This window comes from Prionailurus viverrinus, chromosome A2, assembly GCF_022837055.1.
Source record: "Prionailurus viverrinus isolate Anna chromosome A2, UM_Priviv_1.0, whole genome shotgun sequence".
Classification (NCBI taxonomy): domain Eukaryota; kingdom Metazoa; phylum Chordata; class Mammalia; order Carnivora; family Felidae; genus Prionailurus; species Prionailurus viverrinus.
Window position 1 is genome coordinate 124,797,039 of NC_062562.1, and position 26,453 is coordinate 124,823,491.

The 26,453-nt window shown below is 38.2% G+C and overlaps 1 protein-coding gene across 9 annotated transcripts in view; it reads left to right on the forward strand.

The window, feature by feature from the left end:
- BBS9 (Bardet-Biedl syndrome 9) overlaps positions 1-26,453 on the forward strand; it is a 458,993-nt gene that overhangs the window by 367,423 nt on the left and 65,117 nt on the right. For 7 of the 9 annotated variants that reach the window (XM_047848254.1, XM_047848273.1, XM_047848236.1 and 4 more), the window contains 2 exons: positions 800-982; positions 24,558-24,780. In XM_047848254.1, the coding sequence (XP_047704210.1) occupies positions 800-982; positions 24,558-24,780 (406 nt within the window). The remainder of the gene's footprint in view (positions 1-799; positions 983-24,557; positions 24,781-26,453) is intronic. The other 2 variants (XM_047848291.1, XM_047848301.1) reach the window with 1 other exon arrangement.

Genomic DNA, 26,453 nt, shown 5'->3' on the forward strand with positions numbered 1-26,453 from the left:
CAAAATTCACCGAGACATTAAAATAAAACACCAATGGGCAGTCTTGGATGTTCTATTCAATTGTTGCTTTAGTTCTTTTTTCCACAAGATTATTCAAGAGGATGAAAAAAAAAAAAAGCCAATTCTACTCCTGCCAGTTTTATCCTAAGTAGATTTGGCATTGTAAAGCTAACACACCCTGAACGTTTTTTTTTCTTTCAGATCCCTGTGGGCTAGTGCCTGACATTTGTGTTAAAAATGACATTACTCAATTGGTCAAATGTTTGAACATTATCTACCTTTTGGATATAATAAAGAAATACTGGATATCTCAACACCATGTAGCATATCAAGAGTAATAATCAGAGGCAGATAATTACTTTCTGAAAAGGATGTAATGAAATCATTACTTTAAATTACGCGGCAAACGTGGTTATTTTGATATTTTTTAATTGATCCATCTCTAGCTAGTAATAAAGACTATAACAACTGTATTAGAGGTTACTTATATTATCATATATTGTAGAAGGTCAATTGATGGTGAACCAGACACAGAACAATGTCCCCATTAAGCTGATTTCATGGATATTTTCATCCCCTGGCCATATGGATTTGGAATTACATCAGGGATTTTTTTTTTTTTTAAAGAAGGAAGTGAGCAGATGAATGATAACTATTTTATTACTCAACATAGCTTGTGTTTGTGGAAGACAAAGTTCATCAAGCTGTTTTAAAGAAAAACACAAGTGTGCCAAATGTAATTTGTTGAGGGCTCAAGCATTGTGAAATTATCCCTAACTGAAGTTTGTCATTTCTGCAGGTAATCGCTCTCGCAGATGCAGTAGAGGAAAACCAAGACAGTCTGTTCCAGTCATTCACCAGGCTGAAAAGTGCCACCCATTTGGTGATTCTGCTGATTGGGCTGTGGCAGAAGCTTAGTACCGACCAGATCGCTATTCTGGAAGCAGCATTTCTGCCACTGCAGCAGGACACCCAGGAATTGGTAAGGACCCACGACTCTGCAATGGTAACAGCCATTATTGAAAAGATTGTGGTTTTAAGAAGATGTCACATGGCTGTTGTATTTTCTAAGGTACCTGATGGAGGCTTTTTTTTTTTTTTAAACCCAGATCGTGTTTTCCTTTTCTTTAAATCATAATAAAAATGTCAAATGAAGGCCTTTTTTTTTCTAGAGTTATTTTAAAAATAGGTATAGAGTCCATTTTTATGTGGTATTCAGTCTATTTTTTATGTGCTCTTCAATCACTTAGAAGCCAGGGAAACAGTCATTTGACTGCCTGAGTGATGGCAGTAAACCTTCAGATTAGCTAATCCTTTCCTTTTCCACCAGAGAAAACAGTTCAGCCATTTTAATTTGCTCAGTGTTCTTAAATTTAAGTGTCAGTTCAAGGGTTAGGGAGAACTGAGATAGCCTTGCCAAATGACAGGAATATTTTGTCACATTTATATAGTTCTTAATACATAGTGTATAAACTTTTTTACTCTTGACCCTTTCAATAGGCAGTTTAGAACCAAAGTGGGGGGGAAGATGAGGGTTCATATTTAGAGTTTTTGTTGAAAGATTATATGAATAAAAACATCTCAGACCCCTCGAATTGTAGAGGTTTGTATGACTACCAGGTGTCATCATGAGGGAACTTTTTGCATGCTTTTATTTACAAAGAAATAATATACTTCTTGGAAATTAGAGACTCTTGGACTCATTTTTTTGTATTGGAAGAAACCATTTCATGAAAAAAGCCATTTCAAACATAGCCATGAGAACATAGGGCTAAAAATGATAGTACTAAAACTAAAATTTCTGAGTACTTACTAAATAGGCACGAGGTGGTATTTTAAGTGTTCCACAAGGATGCTCTCATTTAATCTTAAACATGGGCCTAGAAGGTTGTTAAGGTACTATTTTCACCTCCATTTAACATATGAGAAAATTTAGGCTTTAAGAGTTAAGTACCTTTTGGAAACTAGTGGATATAGAGCCATGGTTTGGGCCCAGGTCTGGCTGCTTTCAAAGCACATGTTTGTTTTTTTGTTTTTTGTTTTTTATCAATACACTGTATTTTAGCAAACAAAGTCATGAACAAGATTTTGAAAATCACAGGCTTTGTCTGTTCAATGTAATTTTCTATAATTGGGTCAAAGTATTGTCAGATGAAAAAAAAATTCAAGCTGTATTTTATATCATAAACAAAATACTAATAAATAAATTGGGAAACAATTTAGAGTATACCTTTTTTTTAGATTCATAAAATGAAATTACTGCTAAAATTGATCTTTGAGAAGCCAGAAATGTGGACATTGTAATAACAGAGAACAAAGAATACAATTTGGGTTGTATTAGTGAGAATGATAACTGTGAACTCAGATTTAAGTAGTCAGAAAGACTTTGGTGGCCTCAGTTCCTGGTTCCACCACTCGATGATAAAGTCCTTCTGATCAGGTTTTCTGGCTGTTCTAAATCTCTACTTCTGTATTTCTAACCTAGAAACAATAATAGGACCTACCCAAGTTGAATAAGAATTAAATGAGATAATGGAATAGAGTGGAATTATATCTTACTCATTTTTATATTCTCAGCCTCTGGCACAGTTCCTGACCATAGCACAGTCAATATTTGTTGGGTGAATGACTAGAGAAAGGGTGAAAGCTAATAAGAAGTGACTTGGCAGAACAGATGTAGTAGATATAATCTGGAGCATGAGGAAGCAGGGCAGGGCCAGCTGTATAATTTACAGGACCCAGAGCACAGTGAAAATGTGGATCCCTTGTTCAAAAAAGTAGAAAAATAACCAAAATATTGTTAAAACAGATTCTAAAACAAAGCTTTTTATTTTCTGTGTCTCATCATGATGTTTTTATTTGCTATTTTATGCTATTCTAAATGAAGAAAAATAAAAAATTTAAGTTGTCAGCAGGAATTTTACCATCAATCTTTATAATGTGCAATGCCAGTTTTAACACAAATATAAGAGCATTGGACCTATATGCAGAATCGCCAAAATTATATAATTTGTATTTTGTTGCTCATACATGCATATGTATTTTGTTCTTACAGAGCTGTGAATCACTGCACAAAATTAACTGCTTTTACTTCCCTTCTTGACATGCACACATCTACCAACACTTTCCACCTTCAGCTTACTGATGAGTAGGGAAGGAAAGAAAAAGGAGCTCTGTGTTACTCTATTTCCCTTTTCTTCTGTTACCATTTTCAGTGTAAGTAGTCGGATAATACAGGGAAGTAACAGGGGTGTAATGGACTTCCTTAGTCATTCCTGTTTCTTTGAGTCTATTTGCTGACTTTCTTCATTCAAAACAAGTTTTGGTGCAATGAAACGCCTTAAAAGCTGTCAGTGCCCCCACTTAATCAGTCTAGACATGCCCTCCTTGTATTTGTTTTGAGTCTCCCTGTCTCCCACTCATTCCGGGGCCATAGAATTCTAAGCTTATGGGGCAGAAAGGTAGAAGGAATGCGTACCGCGCATGTCTTCCCTTCTTACACATAATTCACTGTTCCAGCAGACATCACTTACAGAAGACAAGTGCAAGATAACATTAAGAATTTCAGGGGCGCCTGGGTAGCTCAGTTGTTAAGCATCTGACTTCGGCATAGGTCATGATCTCATGTTTCAGGCCATGATCTCACAGTTTGTGAGTTTAAGTCCCACATCAGGTGAGCTCGAGCCCTTCTTTGGGTGAACACGAGCCCCGCTTCGGGCTAACACAAGCCCTGCTTTTCTCTCTCTCTCTCCCTCCCTCCCTCCCTCCCTCCCTCCCTTTGCCTCTCCTGGGATTCTCTTTCTCTCTCTGCCTGTTGCTCACTAGCACCTTCTCTCTCTCTCTCTCAAAAAAAAAAAAAAAAGAATTTCAAGGTGCAATGGCAAAACATTAAATCAAGCGTGGGGCCCTTCTGAACGCGGGGCCCTGTGTGACCACATGGCTCACATGCTCCTGAAGGTGGCCATGAAGTGTGGTTAGACCCAGAGGAAGAATTTCCTTGAAATAAAGGTTCTCAAATGTAGGGACTGAGTCCCCAGAGAGACTATGGAATTTCTGACTCTAGAGATCTTTCAAAACAGCCTCCATCTGCTGGGAATAGTGTGTTCATCCCTGTAGGCAGGTGAATGGACTAGGCATCCTCTCAAAGCTTCTTTCTGCCTGCCACTGTGTTCTTTGCTGTCATAACTCCCAAAATATAGAGGGAAAAATTCTTTCAACTTTCTTCTGAATTTGGCGAGATTAGAAGGGGTGTATACTCGTTATGTCTATTGAAGCCATTAATAAGACAGGACATTTGATAAAAACATAACTTGGAAAAGAATGAATCCAAAAAGACATTTTAATACTGCTTGTTATGCTCTTCATCTTTAATTAGGTTGTGGTATTCACTTTGGACTTATACTGTTGAGACAGCTTATATATCTTGAGAAAAAAGGAATCCTTTTTCATTCTTTAAGACGTACGCATGCAGTATGTGGTTTTGACATGCTAGTTCACAATCCCCCACATTATGCCTTTGGACCTCACAAATAAATGTTATGTGATGGGTGTCCCACTGAGATGTGAAAATGAAATATGCAAACCTGAAATAACTTGGAATGAGGGTAAGACGGGGAAGAAAGGAGTCTCTGACCAGAATGTTGAAAATATATCCCATATTGAAGTTATTATGATACCACAAAAATCTGAATGTAATTTAGACGGTTTGGTTGGAAGTGGATGGCAGAGTACATGTGTGAGGGGGAGAACTTCAGACATGTGGACAACATTTTCAGAAGAGACTCTCAGTTCAAGGTCAGATGTCCCCACAAGTATTGAGAGGTAGAAGAAAGTGCTCAGAAGATGTTTTATTTATGTTGCACATAGCACTGCACAATGGTTTGTTGTATTGTTATTTAGATGGCATGTGTCACAAACGGCAGGCTAAATGCCGTAGTTCACTCTGGAATATTTTCTGAACTGGCATCAGGTTCACAAAGCATAAATATTTAGAATTTATTATTCCTAATGAAAAGTGAGGTTCTTCACACTATCCTATCAGTATTTTTTTATATGCCATCTCATTTGGATCAGAATTCATCATTGTTTTCTTTGATCTGTTTCTTAAATGCTTTTCTATTTTTGTCACTTCTCATTACTATTTGGGGGCAAATAAATGCTGGTATTGCAGACTATTATGTGTGGCTTTTTCAAGGTGTTGAAAGTTACATATGCCAAATGTGTTTTTGTAGGGATACTTCCCTTCACTTTAAGAAAAAACATTAACTGTTCTATTTGGCATCTCCATAAAGAGCTCTTAAACTCAGTTCCATCAGTGGATTTGATAATACAGTATTGTCCCTACCATCTTCCTGTGATGGAGAAGTTTTGCCCCAAATAACGTGTTCTATCAGTGTACCTGATGCCGCAATTCTAAAACTGTTTTCTTTTCAGTTTAGGGGCTGAGGATTTCAGAGTATCTGCAATGCAGAATTTAAACATACATCTACTGACCCTTTATCTACATGAAGTTCTATGGAAAATACTGTCTACTTAGGTCATGAAGGGCTGTGTAATGGTTTGAGTCTGAGGGAGTGTTTAATTGTGATAGCACACCTCTCTCATGATGTTATACAAAAGCCAAAAACTGCAAAACTCCGCATACCTCAGGATTGGCTTAAAATCTTTTCATCCGGTCATATTTGCATTCAGTGAATATTTATTAAGTACCTACTATGTTTCAGGCAGTGTTCTAGGTTCTTGGCATATTTTAATAAACAAAACAGAGTTAGAGCCTATCCTCCGTTGATTTACTTCAACATTGTAAGCAAACATATTCCAGTCACAGTCAGCCATAAACATATTGGCTACCTGATTTAGTAGCCACTTGTCATATGTGGCTATTTAAAGTGAAATTTAAATAAAGTGAAATAAAATTAAAATTTCAGTTCCACGATTTCACTAGCTGTATTTCAACTGCTTAGTAGCCACATTGGAAAGTTCAAATATAGAACATTCCCAGAAGCGCCTGGTTGGCTCAATCAGTTACACATCCTACTCATGATTTTGGCTCAGGTCATGATCTCACAGTATGATTTTGAGCCCCACGTTGAGCTCTGCATTGACAGTGTGGAGCCTGCTTGGGATTCTCTCCTTCTTTCTCTGCCCCTCTCCCACTCTCTCTATCTTTCTCAAAATAAATAAATAAACTTTAAACAAAAAAGAACATTTCTTTCATTGCAGTACGTTCTATTTCATAGTACTCTCTATCATTAAAAGAGAAAGGGTTTTGTCAGTTGGGTTAAACAACTTGAGCACAGTTTAGCAAATTAATGAAAGCAGGGTAGGACACTGACATTAAGTTATGCCACGGTGTTTGCTTTAGCAGCCCTTATTTCTGGTATTCCGACATCATCAGCCTGGTCACATGTGCAATGACCAGACTTTTTCTAGGGAGATGAATGCATCTACATAAAAGGGAGGCAATAAGCTGGCACAAGTGCTGCTACTCCCCCTTCACATGACCTTGGTAGACATTATGATCATCACAAATTCTTTCCTGTTGAGCTGAACATGATCTCAGAATCCTTTTGAATACAGCATTTGAGGTAGTCACTATCACTTGCATTTGGTATATGGATAAATCCTCTTTGCCCTTCTTGAACTCTGTACAGATCTGCTCCTCCTTTTCTTAGCCAACAGCTTAGATGACTAAGATTCTTTAAGATGAAGTCTAGAAGATGGCAAGAGAACAAGTAGGAACAATAGTGTTATTTCCCAATGGGCTTTCTCAGACTTAGGCTCTAAATGTTCATTTATGTTCCACCTGACTCCAGAGGAATCCCCAAGGAAAAGAGAAACGGAGCACTGGTTTGGAGACCTGATTATGCACAGTCTTATATTTGGAAGGAATGTTGGCACATTGCGTAGCATTTTGCCTTACTTTTTCTTTTCTTTCAAAGTTCACTTAATATCTTTAGTAGATATTATCTACTATTTGAAAAAGAAAAGCTTTATTGCGTTCTTAAGAGTTTAACAGTTACCTTCCTTAGCACTGAACTTTCAGATCCCCTGAGAAAGTTAAGGTGGAAATTTACATCAGTGGGAGAGGAGATTTGGACCTTCAGCCTTACTTTTTGATTGATTATTCCTTTTACAAGCTGATATGGAAAGAGAGACTTATTTTTAACATTTTCAACATGGTTCATGTGAGAAAACAGATGTTTATAATAGGAAATCCTATTGTGTGGAGGGACTTATCAAGACTCACTTACAAGGCTTGAAGGCTTCTACGTCACAGGTCAGATTTGATATAAGGGCCATTGTGCCTCCTGTCTGGATTGAGTGATGACTGAGATGGCTAATCATTGCTGTTATTAATGTCCTCTTCTTAGAAGGCAAACAAAAGGAGGAAGTCTGGTGTCAGTATCAAGTCTGCCTTTAAGCTGTTGAAGTATCATCACAATTATAAATGTCTATGGGAACATAGTGGAGAAAGTAAATATTTTGGTAGTCCCCTTGATCTTAGCCAACAAGATGAACATAAAAGAATTAGTTCACGTTCACAATGGCCACATACTCTGTGCTGTTCCTAGTTGCATGCAACTGGGGTGTTATGTAGTGGTATAGTTTTCCACTTCACCGGTGTTGAGTAATGCTTATCTCAGAGCCTTTCTGATAACTTGCTTGCTGTTTTAAAAATTGAAATACATCAGAATAGGAGCCAAGTAGAATGCAGTATACAAGTGGTGATGTGTAATCTTTGACATTTCCCTTAAGTATATCAAATATGAAACAGTACTTTAACGGATGCCTTTAATATTATCTATGCATTCAAGGGTAGAGAGACTAAATAAATGAGCAAAGAATTGATTAATTGAAGCTTCACTCTCACTATATGCCATCCCCAAATCTTTGTGAAGCGAAGTGTGGTTTAAATATAAATGACTAAGTAAAATTCACACAACCATGGTGAGGAAAATGATCATCATCATCCTCATAATGCCCACTGATTTGATTCTTGGCTAGAAGTGTATTTATAGTAATGTAATTTCCCTAAAATACCTTTACCGAACTTAGTTTGAGTCTACTAATTATAAAGAGATGATCTTGACATGTCTGGGACATTACACGCTTTTGGAAATGTACATGTGGAAATTGTGGACTCTTTCCTCTAAAACTAGCGCTCTCTGTGTGCTATAACCACACACAGAGCTGCTCCAGGGTCAGTCAGTCACTCTGGACTGCTGTTGTTCATTTGGAAATGTTCCTCAGAAACCCCTTTGGCTTGTGTCCTTGTTATTCTACCTGGCTTTCTGTGGTGGCATTTGTAGTAGCCTTTCTGCCCATGTCTCTGCTCTGGTACTCCTTGCACCTCGCTGCTAGACTCAGCCCTATGCTCTGTCGTCACACATCTGCTTGCATACTTTCCGTGGCTCTCTGCTCCTGGTTCAGTTTGCGCTCCAGTGCCAGGCATTCAGGACTTTCAGTCACTTGGCACCACCGCATCTTCTTTCTAAAACTCAGCTTCTGTGACTCCCCAGCTTTCCTGCTCCGTTCTGGGAAATCTGACTTACCATGGGTACACAACTTCTTTCCAGCATGCCAGGGCTAAGAGTGCTTTTTTCTTCACCTAACATAGTGTCCTCTGTTTACCCCTCTATCCACCCTCATTAAGAAGCAGATCAATTCTCATTCCCTCCTTATTTATTCTGGCTTACATCCTCTTGTGAATTTCACTTGGGGGTATGACATAATTTAGCTCTCATTATGTATTCTGAAATTGTCAATGTGCTTGTCTTGTATTCTAATAAATGTAGGGACAGATTCTTTTACGTCCCCACAGACTTAAAGCTTAAATTAAGCATACAGTTGGATATAAATATTTAGGGATTGCTTGATACCCCATTTATTTTCATAGTGTTCCGCACATTTACAGATTTGTCTTCAACTGTATAGTTTTATTAGAAAAGGAAGCATTCTCCTTCCATTTTGTACCACCCCCTTTTTTGCAAGCAACTTCAAATATTTTGGAGTTCTGCAAGAGTGCATCTTGAGCACTCCTGTGTGGATGGCAAAAGATATAGGTAAATTGATAGCCAGACCACCACACATGTATTTATTTATACCTATATTCATCCACATGTCCTGTGATTTAATCCAGTAAGCACAGAAATTTTTAATATGACCAGTGATGAATATATGCAAGTGAAAACATTAGGTATGCCTCACCCATATTGATTTAGTCAAATTTAGCAATAAATAGTGCTGATAGACATGTAGTAAAATTTACATACCCACTTCTTTCTATAGGGTTTCCAAAGCATCCTCCAGGAAAAGGTAAGTCATAAAATGAATCTAACACTTGGCACCAATAATCTAAGTTAATGCACTGGAAGTAGTAAACTAAAATCCATTTAGTTTGTTTTTATAATTATGGAATGCTGAAAGCAAACTAAATGCTAATAATTGGACAATACAAACTGTGGTATATTAGTTGAATAGAAGATTATGTCACAGTAGGGTTCAGATTTTTTTTTTTTTTTTTTTTGGAGCAAATACTTAACTAGCTCTATGTCCTTAAGCAAATCAGGGAACTCTCTAAGCATTGGTTTTCTTATCTGTACAGTGGTGAGCTAGACAAGACCCCAAGGACTGGTTTTGCTTTGAAGAGATGTGAGAATGGCGATTTGGATTTTATTTCAGCTTGCTTTCATTTTATATTCCTACTGAACCAGTAAACAAATGGTACAGAGGGAGAACATGAGATTAAGAAAGGGAGTGAACTTGGCTCTCCAGTGCCTTTCTCATGAAGGCATGCCCAGAGTTTGATGGAAAACACAGTTTGCACAGGGTGAGGAATCTGCCAGTTCAGAGGTGTTTAGAACCAGAGGCTCACTGTCTTTCACACAGTTAGTCTGGGAGAAGGGCCACGTCAGTGTCTGAGGAGTTGTTCCACATGGAATTTCTTTTTTCATTGCAGGTATATCCTTTCCTCTACTATATTTTTTATTGTGTAATCTGGCCTTCATTAAGTTTGGCTGTGGCCTACTACAAATGATTTACTGAAACACAATAAACATTGAATGAAAAAATACATAAAGCAAGGTTTTTCTTCCTCAAGACAACATATCCAAATTCTTTTTATTTTTATTTTTTATTTTTTTACACAAAGTAACTGAAAATTACCTTGCTTGTTTGGTCTCCGTGAAGTAGACCGCATGCTGAGCCTCCCTTGGGTGTCTTCACCATCATTTTCAAATTCAGGGTTTGATGTTTAGTTATATATATCATCTGGAAGACCAAAATACCACTACTGTTACTCCTACTACTGCTAGTACTACTACTATTACAAATACAGAGGTGCTAAACCATGTTTTAAAAAATTGCATTACATGTGTGACCTCAAAGGTGTGCAGGTATTATGAGGAGACCCTTTGTATACCTCTGAAGAGTCCTATGAGGACTGATTGAGATAATGTACATGAAATGCCAAATGTGGGGCCGGTCATATGATGATCATCCAAGAATTATTAGCTATTAATAGTACTACTGGCTTTCAATAATAATGTGCTGTAAGTTACAGCATTATTTTATAGACCACTTAGGAAAAAAAATACCTGTCAATTAAACTATGACATAGTGCTTTTTCTCTTTTAACTTTTTTTTCCCCAAAACTCTGAAGGGTCATGTAAGGTTTTTAGTAAGTATTGAAGGAATTCTTGTAGATTTATTTAGACATAGTTTATCATAGATTACTCTCGTGTCTGAAGATATAAGCAACATAAATTGGTTAAAGTGTTCCTGAAACTTCTCCACATTCAGAATTTGATTCTCTCCACTCATATGTTTTCCCACATAGCATTGTCCTGTGTGCCATATGTGTGTCCTGTGTGCCGCGAAGAGCTCTGTTGATGCAGCATTTAAGAGTGGGCCACTGTTGCCTTCCTGATTTTCTTCTGAGCCTCTGATATCCATTTAATTTTAATTTTTTATTTGAGAGAGAGGGAGTATGTGTGCACGCACACGAATGGGGGTAGGGCAGAGGAGAGAGAGAGAGAGAGAGAGAGAGAGAGAGAGAGAGAGTCCCAAGCAGGTTCCAAGCTGAGTGTGATGCAGGGCTTGATCCCATGACCCTGGGATCATGACCTGAGCTGAAATCAAGAGTTGGACACTCGGCCAACTGAGCCACCCAGGCATCCCCTGATATCCAGTTTTAACACTTTCCTTTTTGACTAAGCTCAAAGCTTTACTTTTTCCCTCGGTTGAATCCTGTGTTGCTGGAAGTTAAGCAGCTTCCATCCAGAGTTAGCAGGAAATTTTAGGCAAATTGATGTTTATCGCTTAAACAATAGTTCTGTGTGATACATTAATTAATCAAACCACATCTATTCCAGAGATTTGGTCATTCCTCCTACTTCAGTTACATTGCTTGGCATAGATTTTTAATGTGGGTGCATGTATCTCAGTAACAAAGGGTAACACATTTCTTCTATCTGTATTTTCTTGTCTTACCTCCTGGAAATCACGTAGCTTTTGCTTTTGCAAAAAAAAAAATACAAATTGTTGTCATTCTTCTGTCATGAATATATGCTTCACTAATTTCAAATTTGTACTTCCGACTGCCCTATTCCAACTTTTTTATTCAGTGAATCATAGTATATTTTTTTTTTTTTTTAAATTTTTTTTTCAACGTTTATTTATTTTTGGGACAGAGAGAGACAGAGCATGAACGGGGGAGGGGCAGAGAGAGAGGGAGACACAGAATCGGAAACAGGCTCCAGGCTCTGAGCCATCAGCCCAGAGCCCGACGCGGGGCTCGAACTCCCGGACCGCGAGATCGTGACCTGGCTGAAGTCGGACGCTTAACCGACTGCGCCACCCAGGCGCCCCGAATCATAGTATATTTTAAAAGACAGAGGCTCCTGGGTGGTTCATTTGGTTAAGCATCTGACTCTAGATTTTGGCTCAGGTCATGATCTCATGGTAGTGAGACCAAGCCCCACATTGGGCTCAATGCTGGACATGGAGCCTGCTTGGGATTCTCCCTCTCCCTCTCTCTCTGCCCCTTCCCTGCTCTTGCTCTCTCTCTCTCTCTCTCTCTCTCTCACACACACACACACACACACACACACAAATATATATATGTAGTATGACAATCAGTTAAATAGGAGAGTCTGAGCATTGTATATATGCCAGGTGAAATGATAATGTAAGAACAGCTGGGACAAAGGCTGTGCATACACAGGAACTGACAGTGATAGCATAGCATGACTGGAGCCTAGAAGCAAGCAGTTGTTAGATAAGATACTTCCCTATGTCAGAGATGTTAAAATGTGCGGGGAAAACCTAGAATTGGTGGAATGTCATTGTAAGAACAGAGTAAAAGAATGATAATTTTAGTCATTCTTTATTACGAGTTAATTTGTGAGTAATTTGAGTTGGGGACAGGAAGTTATTGAAAAAAGGAAGACCTTGGTTTTCCATCTTGAAGCAGACATCCCTGACCAGAAGCAGATTTCACATAAATCAGAAAAGAATCTTACCAGTTGCTACTTTTTGAAGAAAAAGCCACGAATAAGCTGTGAAAAGTAATGACTGTTGAGTACCTATTGCTATAACTTTTAATCTGACAGATTTATAAAATTTGAGTTTAAATTTTGCTGATATGTTATTTATGAGAACTGCAGGAACCCAGATCTTCTCTCCCACCACAGTGAATAAGAATATGCAGATGAAATAACTGATATTGTTAGCAGGAATATGCTTCACTTTCTGCATTTAGAGTAGCAAGAGTTTCCATTTTCCTGGAAATAAAATCTGATTTCTGTGGTTTAATGGCAGTGGTTAGTTGTAGTTGCTTTCTAACCCATTTGTTCTAAATTCAAGGTTATAAAATTTCTATATAGTTTTTAGCAATCTCAGAACCAAGTCCTATAAGCTTCACTAAAAACAGGATTTCCCCTTTTTGTAGAGAAAAAAGGAGAGAAATCACACACGTGCACACACACACACACATACACACAGAGGCCTGCCTCCCACAATTCAAAATAATAAAATTAACTTTTATTGAGCATTATTATGTTAGATATTGGCCAAGGACTCTGCATATGCTACCCCATTTAATCGTATGTGTCTTTGAAGTAGAGGGTTGTAGCAGATGCTGTGTGTGATCTGCCCATATCTCTTCGCCTCCCACCGTTCCTACAAGCTTCTGCCTTCTGAACATCTGCAGTTCTTTGCCTGTGGACTCTTCCTGTTTGGCCAAGTCTGTACAGCCTCTGTGTTCAATCAATGATTGATGGGAATTGGTAGATTAATACCCCAGCCCTCTCGTCCCTCTGGCTGGGAAAATTCAAGGTATGTTCTACACCACCTCTCAGAGTAGTCTGACAAGGTTGCACCAGTTGCCTGTAGTGGTAATTGCTCGAACACACAGCAGTTTATTGGCTTCTCTTCCTTCCCAGTCTCACTTCCTCACTACCCCCTGGCACTTTTTGGATCAGCTCTCAGGTAAACCACTTGTGCTCACATCCTTGTCTCCTTGTATTAGTCCCAGTTTACAGATGGGGAAGTATGCCCACAGTCACACAGACAGAAAATAACATCCAGGCTTTGAATCTAAATTAGGGGGCTCACAAAAATTAGCAACCTGATTTAAGGGGGAAACTTTTTTTATAAGTACAAGTTTTAAATTATTACTACTACTACTATTATTATTATTATTATTATTATTACTAGAAAGTGTGAGAAGGGGAGAGGGAAAGAGAGTATCTTAGGCATACTCCACGCTTAGTGCATAGTCCAATGCGGGGCTTAATCCCACAACCCTGGGATCACAACCTGAGCCAAAATCAAGAGTTGGGCATTCAACTATCTGAGCCACCCAGGCACCCCAATGGGAAGACTTTGACCAGGTGATCTTACTGAAGTTTTTTTTTTAATTTTTATTTAAAGTCATGTTAGTTAACATGCAATATAATAGTAGTTTCATATGTACACTATAGAGATACAACAGTTCCATACAACACCCAGTACTCATCACAACCAGTGCGCTCCTTAATTCCCATAACCTATTTTACCCATCTCCCTACGTACCTCCCCTCTGGTAACCATCAGTTTGTTTGCTATACTTAACAGTTTGTTCCTTGGTCTGCCTCTTTTTTTCCCCACTTTGATGATTTGTTTTGTTTCTTAAATTCCACATGACTTTTGTGGCTTAGGAAAATATTTGCTAGCTCCATCCACGTTGTTGCAAATGGCAAGATTTCATTCTTTTTTATGGCTGAATAATATTCCATTACATATATATACTATGTCTTCTTTATTCATTCATCAGTCGATGGACACTTGGGCTGCTTCCATAGTTTGGCTATTGTAGATATGCTACTATAAATATCAAGGTGCATATATACCTTTGAATTAGTGTTTTTGTATTCTTTGGGTAAATACCTACTACTGCAATTGCTGGGTCATAGGGTAGTTGTGTTTTTAACTTTTCAAGGAACCTCCATGCTGTTTTCCAGAGTGGCTGCACCGGTTTGCATTCCTACCAACAATGTAAGATGGTTCCCATTTCTCCACATCCTTGCCAATACCTGTTGTTTTTTGTGTTGTAAATTTTAGCCATTCTGACAGGTATATGATAATATATCATTGTAGCTTTGATTTGTATTGCCCTAATGGTCAGTGATGTTGAGCATCCTTTCATGTATCTGTCAGCCATCTGTATGTCTTCTTTGGAAAAATGTCTTTCATGTCTTTGAATGGAAGAAGATATTTGCGAATGACATATCTGATCAAGGGTTAGTACCCAAAATATATAAAGAAGTTATAAAAATCAACACCAAAATTGAATAATCCAAATAAAAAGTGAATAGAAGATCTGATCATACTGTAGTTTCACTCTTATCCAACTTTTTCAAAGTTAAGTGTAACTTGTATTTTGTATTCCTGCCTACCTGTGTTGGATTCTATACTAGAAAATGCTGACAAATTTGACTTATTTATTTCACATAGCACTGGAATGAACTCAAACTATATATCCATATATATATATTGATTTTCCACAAAACTGAAGGGAAGTTACCTTATTATGTAGACAAGTATAAAGACATTCTATCTTGAATAACTTATTGACAGATAATTCTTGATGTTATTCTAGGAAAGGGGTTAAAACAAAATCATTCCAAAAGCACTTTACCTGTAATTCTCTCTAAATTTTGTTTTCTGGATCAGTATATTTTGTATACATTCTTATGTTATTAGTTGAGTGAAAATTACTTGAAGGTAGGATCCTTATCTGATTCACCTTTTTTTTAACCTCACAATATTTAGTACAAAGTCTTGTATCAGTTGGCTCTGAATAAATATTTTTAAAGTAAATAAATGACTGTATGGACTCAAATTCGTATTTTATTTTTTATTTTATTTTATTTTTAGTTTTTTCTTAACGTTTATTTTTGAGACAGAGAGAGACAGAGCATGAATAGGGGAGGGGCAGAGAGAGAGGGAGACACAGAATCTGAAACAGGCTCCAGGCTCTGAGCAGTCAGCACAGAGCCCGACGCAGGGCTCGAACTCACGGACTGTGAGATCATGACCTGAGCCGAAGTCGGATGCTTAACCAACCGAGCCACCCAGGCGCCCCTGAAATTAGTATTTTAGTAAATGGACATAGACATTTAAAGTTAGGATCAATGGACATAGACATTTAAAGTTAGGATCAATATAGTGATAAACATACCATCTTGTAAATAATTACTATTGAACTTTGAGATTTGTGTTGCTGTATTTCTGTGATCATTGTGAAAAATGACACTAACACTGAATCTTGTGCCACTCATTAACTTCAGATAACATTCTAGATACCTTTTCTCCAGACTTCTCCAGAATTGTTTGAAAGAAAACAGAAACCTAGTATATGGACCTTCTTGTAGCTGTTTCAGATTTATTGGTGGCCTTGACTAAGAAAGAAGTAGGTAGTCACAACTTAAAATAGTGAAGCTACTGGGTGGTTTTGAAAAATCCAAACTAATTAAATGGAGGAGACAAAAACAAAGAAAAGAGTCCTGTACTTCTCACACTTAAATCAGTGGTTTCATGTATTGTTGGACATTTTCTCCTGAGTTTGGTCATTCCTTGTTCTTTGTTCTTTGATATTGTTAAGAACACAGCATCATCAGGGGAGAAGTTGATGCCTTTGTTCACATGTTCTTCTCTTGTCCTAGCTTTGTTAAATTTTCCCCAGATTCCATCAGATACATGGGTACTTAGGGAGTCTATAACCCCACGTGTCTTATGATTCTTTAATGGGGTGGCTGCTTCAGGTATTCTTAATAGTGAGTCCCTGAAATGGCTATAATTCAGAGTCATCAGATTCAAATCTGACCATTGTTATGTTTTCAGGGGACATGGTGTCCTAAGACTAGTCCTACATGTCAGTTTCAGTAGTTTATGCAGGTGCTAAAGCTTTGGTGGGCTCTTCTATAAGTTTGACCCATCCAAACTGGCATAGATCATACTCAGCAAAATTTTATTTAATCATATGCAGATTATTCATTCACTTGAATCCAGAAGCTGATTTAAATTTTGGTTCTGTGAATGTGTTGTGACCATAAATTTTCTGGGAGAAGACTCATATGATATTTTCTAAAGCCCAGTTTAGTAAAAGGAGCCTAAGGTGATATGATAATAGATTGAAAGACACACAATGAAATAGGAAAGAAGTGCTCTGTAGCATAAGTGATCAAGATTTATTTTTCAATTTTATTATTATTTTTTAGGATAAAAGTAACATTTATTTATACAAGAACAATAAACAAATACACAAATGTATATACCAATCCATCTAAGTAACTAAGTATATACCAATCCATCTAAGTAATTGCTTAACTAAGTTAAGCAATTGTGGTAGTTTACAATGTGATCTCAGGCTGATCTCTGAAAATACCACTTGTGTTTTTACTGGATATTATACAAGACATGAATTTTCAATGTAATGTTAGGTAAAAGTTAACAAATTTAATTCTTCTCTGAAACCAACATTCTTTACTTTCTCCCTCCCGTCTCCACCCTTTAGAAGGCTCTCATTTTTTTTAATGTTTATTAATTTATTTTGAGAGAGAGAAAGAGAGAGATTAAGAACAGGGGAGGGGCAGAGAGAGGGAGAGAGAGAATCACAAGCAGGTTCCATCTTGGGATGGAGAGCCGGACACAGGGCTGGAACTCATGAACTGTGAGATCATGACCTGAGCCAAAATCAAGAGTCAGACACTTAACCAACTGAGCCACCCAGTGGCCCACAAGTCTCTCATTTTTGACATGGAACCATATAAAGCTCTGTTCTGTCTTCTTCAAAATCTAGAGCATAAAAGGCAGATAAAAGCGGGGGATAAAAGGCAGGGGGTTAGAGCCCCGCAGTCCTGGATTCTGTCACAACTCTTCCTTTTAATAACTGTGTCATTTGCAGTGAAATACCTCATATCTAGACCATTAGCTGGAAGTTGTAATGCCTGCCTTCATAGGATAATAGTAAGAATTAACCAAAATATATTTGTAAAATTTTCAGCACATTTTCTAGCACATAAGAAATTTTTACTATTGTTCCTCTTGTTGCTACTATTTTTGGGGCTATTGCATATTTGCAGGAACCAGCCCAGATTAGGTACCTTTTAGAGAGAACTCTTACAAGTAAGAATGATAGTATGGAATTAAGTACATACAATTGCCAAATATGTCTGAAATCTATGAGCATCTGCCAAGGAAAAACCATCTTCTGGGTTTTAACTGATAAGGAAACCAAAACCTAGAGAACTAAAATAATTTTCCCAGAAACAAACAGCTTGTAAGGAAAGGTGTCACAATTCAGCTTAGGTCTTCTGACTTCTAATCCAATGCATTTTTCATGATCCATGCTGCCTCTTAAGTGGAAAGTTTAAGCAAGCATAAGTCATTAGCGAGAGGTGGTATAAGTGAAGGGTCTGTGATGCATGCTAGGCTAATGACTTCAGTGGGAAAAGCAGCCTCACAGTCAGGACTTACCTTCTTGGGCCTCCAGTGTCTCCTATCACTAATTTGTAAGCTTTTCTGTGCCTTAAAAAACATGATTTTTATGTATTTGTTTCTAGTTATTTTCAGTAGGACAATTGGTCAAAATGATCTAATCTACCATTGCCAGAGCAACTTTCTTCTGGAATCTTCATTATCAATCTATTTGATTTTCCAGTCTTAATGTTTGTGTTTTGTTTTGTTTTGTAAATTCCTTCTGAATAGTGCTTGTTGATCAGGAGCTTTTCCTGAAGCAAACATTAGTGCTTAGTGAAGGTGTTTGGCTACTTGGGACATCACTGATGTTTTGTTTTGTTTTGTTTTAAAACTGAACATTGTCTATCTGGGATCAAGTTTTATGGTAATTCATGTAATCTACCGTATATAGCATTGGAGTCAGAATGGGAATACCAATCAAATGCAAAACATAAGCTTATACAAACAATCAGAGTACCTTGGTTTGAAGCAGTCTTGTGCTTTCTGCTTGTATTGCAGCTAAACTCTATGAAGGTTACTTGTCTTCTGTTCATCAAAGAATTTTTAGATTGTCATCCATTAGGAAGCAATGTGCTTCATTTTTCACAAAGCAGTGGTGATAAGCCCAGTACCCTGTTTTAGTTTTGTTTGAAATGTGAATTAGACTTTTACAGCTTTTGAATCATGTCAAGGAAGTAGAGAACTCCAAATGTCCAATAAATCACTTCAGATTAAAATTTTAAAAGAATGATATTGGGGAATGTTTCATTTTATTGGTGATGGGTTGAAAATTTAAAGCTGATTTTTTGCAAAGCTTTATTTTACAAAAACTGTTGAATATAATAATGTGAAATTTATTAAGATGCCATAGAGGCCATATAGCTTGGTATCTTTTTTTTTTTTTTAATTCTTGAAGGTTTGTGTTCATTATTTGGTCATTTTTCCCTGTTTTTAAAAATTCCAGTATAGTTAACATTCAGTGTTACATTAGTTTCAGGCATACAATATAGTGTGATTCAGCAATTCTAGACATTGCTCATTGCTCATCACAATAAGTGTGCTCTTAATCCCCTTTTATTTTATTGTGTTTTAGTTTCAAAGAGCTGTTTTACTTTTCAGGGTAAACAGCTCAACATTTTGAGCCCTCTGCATGAGAGAAAGATTCACTGAATATAATCTATTCTTTGGAAATAAACTGAACCCAGATAAATCCTGAAAAATTCTCTCATCTTCCAGAATGTATAATTTACAAGTATAGCACTAAATTTTGTTTGTACCTCAATTTGCAATGACCCTTCCTGTGATTATCTTTAGTGTATCTTGGCTAAGTATGAAACTCTACAATATAGCACAAAGTAATAATGACCATAAGACTCCATAGAGCAATCATAAATACCAAAGACTTTTCCTTGTGCACCCTTTACATCTTTTCAAGAGGAAATTTACTTCTCTTTGATATAGTTCTCTTTTTCAGATAAATGAATATGATGTAAAGGTTATCTTACCTTCAAATGTATAATGTAAGACAAGCTATTTCTGAGAGTTTTCTCTCCTCAGCTGAAATCTGGGCTATAGCTGCATAATCTCCATTTGCTCCTTTAGACAGATCTCCTTTTTTTTACATTTCCTCTCTCCCTTAGAACTGACTGTGTGCACATTTGGTGATGGGGTTTTGTGGTATTTCCCCCTATACTACTATAGTTAAGGATGTGGTAGTGCTTCTATTATAAACATACATTTGCAGAAGTTTGTAATTTGAATAAAAGTTTAAAGATGTTACTTTGAATATTGGACTTCAGTGGTGTGTTTGTATTTTCTGATTTTTTTAAAGTAGGATTGAATATGCATACTTTTTTCATAGTATCTTCCACTTACGATTTCAGAGTGCCTTACCATTCACATAAGATTGGGATGACAAATAGTGTTATTCCTGTTTTATGGTGATCTCAGATGTAGCCCACAGAGATTAAGTGATTAACCTAAGGTCTTACAGAGAAGGGTAAGTTGAGGTGAAGGAGGTGAAGTTGGAACCTAGAAACCTAGAGGCAGCTGTCTTCAACCCAATTGTTTTAATACACAGGTGGTAGGAGAATACTCTTCTGGTTTAATTTTTTCTTTGGTTACTTTGGTTGATACCCTAGGAAATTAACTTTACAAATGTGGTCAAACTTTCTGCTTCTCACTATTTCTCATAAACCGCTTGCTTGTGCTGGTGTTTAGGCACAGTGACCAGGGCAGACTAACGGAGCAGTTAGAGCATAAGTTGGAAATTCAGCAGTGGCTGCCTGCTCTCTGGATAGCAAAAAGTGTAGCTCAGTTGACTGTCTTCAGTCAGGAGGAGGAACAGAGAAGAGAAGCCAAGGCCTTGAATTTACAAAGCTGACTCATAGAAATGAGGCATCATCTGGTACAGAGAGGCATCTGGAACCAGCATGGGGTATAGCAGCCCCAACACAGGCAGGTGAAACATGAAAACTGAGCACTGGGAAACCATGTTGGCGGATGTGTGCAGCAGACAACTTGGCATTAGAGAAGTCAGACAGCAGGGCCACATCTGTTGGGTCCAGTTCCGTGGAGGGCATTTGGCAGGGGTAAGGCAGCCCGGTCCATAAAGGAGTAACTTTGTAAGCAGGCTCCCAATGTAGGGGCTCAGGTAGAAAGGGCTAAGACAAAAATGAAGTTACCATATGGGGTTGAGCCTAGTCCTTGGGAACAAAGGAAAATCCAAATTATCAATATTAGACTAGATAAAGTAAGCACCAAAAACCTGGTAAATAAATTAATTTCTAATACCGACATGGATTATAAAGAAGATAAAACAGAGTAACGTGCGTTTAAATTTATTTATTGACACATTATTCACACGTTAATTAATTAGTTTAACTTCCCACCTGCTATTGTTTTCTAAAAACCACACATGGGATTTGAGAAGTAAAATCAAATCAGTTCTTAAAGAGCACATGCTTAGCAGTTTCTCCCCTTCTAGATAACTTTTAGCACAATTTTCCCAAAGTTAGGATTTTCTTTCACTGTCACAGTTAGAAGAGGGAAAATATTAGTACAATTGATACTCAACTGTAAAGGATACAGAGTAGGTATGTGCATGGTGTCTGTGTGTGTGTGTGTGTGTGCGTGTGTGTGTGTGTGTGTGTGTGTGTGTGTGTGTGTTTAGGCGTTAAGACTGAATATTAGACTTGTCAATTTAAGAGCTATAAATAAAAGTGGTGGATTCAAACACCAAAAATATGGTTAAAATAGCTTACCTTTAAGGTACTTCTCACACTGGAAGATTATGCATTTCCACATAGTTCTGGTTCACATTTCCTGAGGTAAGTATGCTACATGTTTGATCGTTGAATTATCACTGTATTTTTATTTAATAAAACTCTCATTTCAAAGGCTCTTCATTTGTGTCATAAACTTTCCTTTTATTATCATATTTGAGTTTATGTAGCAATATAGTCCTTCCAAATAATAATCTTATATTTTAGTAGCAATCCTTCTAAAAAGTATTGGCATCGTGCCTCATTATATTAAAGAAATAACCATGCCAAATACCTAAACATGACATGGTTTTTGACTTGATCTGCAAGTTGGCAGTAAGAAAGAAAATTCATAGTACCTCCATGTTAACTAAATGCCATATCTACTTAAATGATCTAATATGCTACTGTAAGTTACGTATGAAAATAGTAGTTTGCTTAAACAAATAGTCTATAAAATTGTAGGAACTGTTTCAGTGCTGAAATGACCACAGAGCACACAAATGCCAAATTATATGCAAAAGATCTTTCCTTCTTATACTCCAGAGGTCTTTGTCAATGGCTCTGAAAGAGCTTGAAAATATGTCCTCTCAGATGACATCTGGTTTACTATTTTGTCTTAATTCGCCTTTTCCCATTATCATTGAAATACAAATTCCATTTTAGATATTTGTCTAGATTTTGGTAGTTGTATAGAGATGCCTTTGTGGTAACTACTGGTTTATTATTTAGTGGTTTGGAGTAGGAAGCTGTTTTTACAGTCTTTGACATCTCTTGAAAAGATATTCAAGATGAGTGTAAAGTAATTAATTTGTATCCTAGTTTGCCTAGCAGTGTCTATAATGGGTCAGTAAAGTAAAATACCTTGATTTCGGCAATTAGTAGGGAGTTCTTCAGTGGACATGTATAGAGTCTGCCCTTAGGTCTAAAGAACCAACTGCAAACGCCTAGAAGGAAGATGTGTGACAAGTATGAAAAAGGTCTAGAGTTTAGTTTTCTGGTCACTCATTGTGAATCAAGAGTTGATACAGTTGCCAAGAGAGCAGAGACAACCAGAGGCCAGGCTGGCAGGGAGAATTGCCTGTAAATGGGAAGGATGGCTATTTCCTAACCTGGACTCCCATCCTTAGCCTGTTGTCTTGGGGTCAGTTTAGGGTTCTCTAGTTAGCTGTATAAATTTTTTAAGTGTTTAAAATTGGAGCTCATTCAAAGACAAGTGGTCAGGATGGAGAGAAAACTTGAAACCATGTTTATATTAGGAAGAGCTGGAGGAACTGAGGCTGTTTATTCTGGAGGCCAGGGTACAGAACTGCTGTCTTCACAGATATAAAGGGCTGTCATGTAGAAGAGAGGTTAGATTTATTGTGCATGGCTCTGGAGGGTAGACTAAGGGCCAATGGGGCAGATTTTGGCTCGGTATAAGAATAGCTTTCTGCTGGTTACACATGTCCCTGGAAGTAGTGAACTGCCTCCAAAAGTTGTAATTTTGGACTGTGTGAAGACAACCATGCCTAGACAGATGGTTGCTATTGTATATGGGGTCCTAGGAAAACCCCACAAGACTGGACTAAAGATCTCCAAAGTCCTCCCAGCTCTAATATCCTAGTTCTCTATCTTACCATGTCTCTCTCTGTCTAGCTAACATATTTCTTTTTTTTTTAACGTTTATTTATTTTTGAGACAGAGAGAGACAGAGCATGAATGGGGGAGGGTCAGAGAGAGGGAGACACAGAATCTGAAACAGGCTCCAGGCTCCGAGCTGTCAGCACAGAGCCCGACGGAGGGCTTGAACTCACTGACCGCGAGATCATGACCTGAGCCGAAGTCAGCTGCTTAACCGACTGAGCCACCCACGCACCCCTTTATTTCTTGATCACCCTCTGTTTATTAAACATAGTGCTAGGGGTATGGAGAATGCCAGGCACTCTGGTGGGGAAACCAAATACACAGCCAGCCACCACAGCACAGGGTAAGGAATAACCTAATCCAATTTGCGTATTTGAAAGACAGCTCTAGCCAATAAGGTTGAGGATGGAGCAATGCAAATAGTACATCTCTGTGGCTGGGTGGGGCGTGGGGAGGGAAGTGGGGAGGGCGAGGAGGGTGGAAGGAGGTGGGGGGGAGTTTTCTTTCTGAGTCTCAGGTTTCTCACCTCTTATATAAGGGGCTTGGACTATTCTGTAGCATTCTGTGTGAATAAATTCACTCAATGTCTTCCTCTGTATTTTCATTTTGATTGTCAGGCCTGTGGAGCTCAGGTTTTGCCAACCTCTGGGTATAAATGGAGTCACATTGGCAATAATACCCAGATTTCACTCGTGCTTTCATATTCCCACTCGTGCTGTTTAGGACCTACAGACCTCTATAAAAGTTGTACCTGGCTGTCTCTAGGACCCCCCAGGGATGTGCAATGGGAGCTTATAGCCGACCCCTCCTGCTTCTTGCCCTGTTGTTATCTGAACCCACCTGCGGGTGGTTCCTCCTCATGCCAGTTCTGCCAGTGCTGATACCCTCTATGATCACGAAGAGGTCCCTGCCCAACATTGTTATTCCTAGAATTACAGCCTTCATGGTGCTAAAGGGACACTGTATTTCTTGAGGTTTTCATTGTAGCACAGCCATATGGTCCCAGCAGAAGTGGGGTAAATGTCCCACGTTCTCACTTTCTGTCACTTTCTGTCACCTGGGCAGTGAAGTGGGACTAGATAGGCTTGTGTCTCACAAAATCTCCCTTGAAATAAACTCTTCTGGTTTCTGCCTACAACCCCAAGGCTGTGGGACCAATAGCTGTGAGAGATGCCAGGATTTTCTCTACATTCCAGGTTCCCCCAAGATATTCAGAGGACCTCCCTGTCCTGGCCAGTACTCTTTCAGCAGAAAGATAAGGCAAAATGAAGTATAATCCTGGCAGCTTCAGGATCCAGGTCATCAATCATACCTATACCTGGGATTATTATTATTGTTATTTATTATGTCTGGCACAGGGCTAAATGCTTTTCATATAGCATCTCATTTAATCACCCCAGCCTTTGGAGCTGCAGACTAATATTAGTATCCTCATTTGTAGATAAGGATGTGACTAAGAGGAATTAAGTAACTTGCTCCTGATCAAGCAGCTGTTAGAGCTAGAATTCAAAACCAGCCTGGTATGAAATATTCCAGAAACCAAACTCTCAACAGGTCCCTAACACTCGGACGTAAACACTCAATCTTCTAACTTGATGAACAGTAAGTGCCTACTTTGCTCATTTGTCATCTTTGCCTAAATTCAAAATCGGCTCTTGTATCTAGGGCTGGGAAGAAACAGTGGATGCTGCCATTTCCCACCTCTTGAAGACTTGCCTCTCAAAGAGTTCAAAGGAGCAGGCTTTGAACCTCAGCAGCCAGCTGAACATACCCAAAGACACAAGCCGACTAAAGAAACATATCACCTTGCTCTGTGATAGATTAGCCAAAGGTGGACGGCTCTGCTTAAGTACGGATGCGGCAGCCCCACAGACCATGGTCATGCCAGGTAAGAGCTTCATCCATGCTCCCTAAACACAACTACTTTACTCAAATTAAAGGAATGCGCCTGAGGTTGTATTTGGGGTTTACATTTCATATTAAAGTGATGATAGCCAAGAAAATTGCTTTCACATTTCCCCTCAGATATCCCAGGGTAACCACTTGGATAAATATTCCTGGGGTATTTGCTTGCTAGACATTTCTAGAATGGTATGTCTTTTTTCTTCCCTCTGTTTTTAAATATATGAGCCATTTTGTTTTGCTTCTAACCAATAAAAAGTGGATTAGCGAATAAAACTATTTTTAAGGAAAAGTTTTACTAAATGTGGTCTCGCGATACCATATTTCATAAATGTAAATAGCATAATACAAGCACTTAATGTAATCCAGATGAGTCCTATCCCTTCTGGTGTTTGCTTGGATTGTGGTCATCAGAATAAAGGGGAAGAGACAAAGAAAAAGACTGGGATCAGGAGATGTGAACAGGCTCCAGAGTCATGGCACCTATAAGTCACGGTAGAGAGAGACACAGCTTGCCCTACCAGGAGCAAAGTGATGGCCGTGGTCATCCAAGTCAGCTCTTCCCATGGTCAGAGAGGCTAAGCAATCAATGGTGGTGTACTTGTGTCCCTCATAGGCAGCAGCTCCCACGTCCTGCTTCCCTCATGGTGTCTGTCTTTATGGCAACAACAAAGGACTTCAAATATATAAATGAATTAAATGCAGTAGCTGTAGTATCTATTTCCTTCTAAAGCAAGCGCCCTAGTATCAGAGAGAAGTGTTGTGGTTTTCTCTTCTTCCTTCTTTCAAGTATTATGTGCTCCTTCCCACCCCCATGCTGATGCCCTTCCTCTCGCTTCCTTTTTCCCTCAATCAGCATTCCTAGAAGTAAAAAGGAACGCAAACGAAAACCTAAAAAGATAAACATAGAGACAGCATAGCATAATCTAATAAGCACAGACTCTGGAGGCAGACAGACCAGTGTTTGGGTCCTGCCTTTATCCCTTACTACTTATATGACCCTGGATATGTTAGTTAACTTTCCAGAGTCTTAGTTTCTTCCTTGTGAAAGGGGTGTAATAATACCTCCCTTGTCACTGGGGCCTTAGATGTTTGTCAAATGCCTAGCACGATGTCTGGAATAGAGACACGCTCAAAAAATAAAGCTATAATTATTACCATTGTAATATTTAATTATTACCTGTTTTTTTAAGTTTTATTTATTTAAGTAATTTCTACACCCAACATGGGGCTCAAACTCACAACCTGAACATCAGGAGTTGCACGCTCCAATGGAGCCAGCCAGGTGCCCCTTAATTATTACCATTGTGATATATGTGTAATTCAGCCTGTAAATTTGGGGGTGGGAAAATAGCTCATTTGGGGTCATGGGTTTCTATATTCTATGATTTGAAATATTTGAAAAAAATTTTTAATGTTTATTTTATTTTATTTTTTATTTATTTATTTTTTTTATGAAATTTATTGACAAATTGGTTTCCATACAACACCCAGTGCTCATCCCAAAAGGTGCCCTCCTCAATACCCATCACCTACCCTCTCCTCCCTCCCACCCCCCATCAACCCTCAGTTTGTTCTCAGTTTTTAACAGTCTCTTATGCTTTGCTCTCTCCCATTCTAACCTCTTTTTTTTTTTTCCTTCCCCTCCCCCATGGGTTC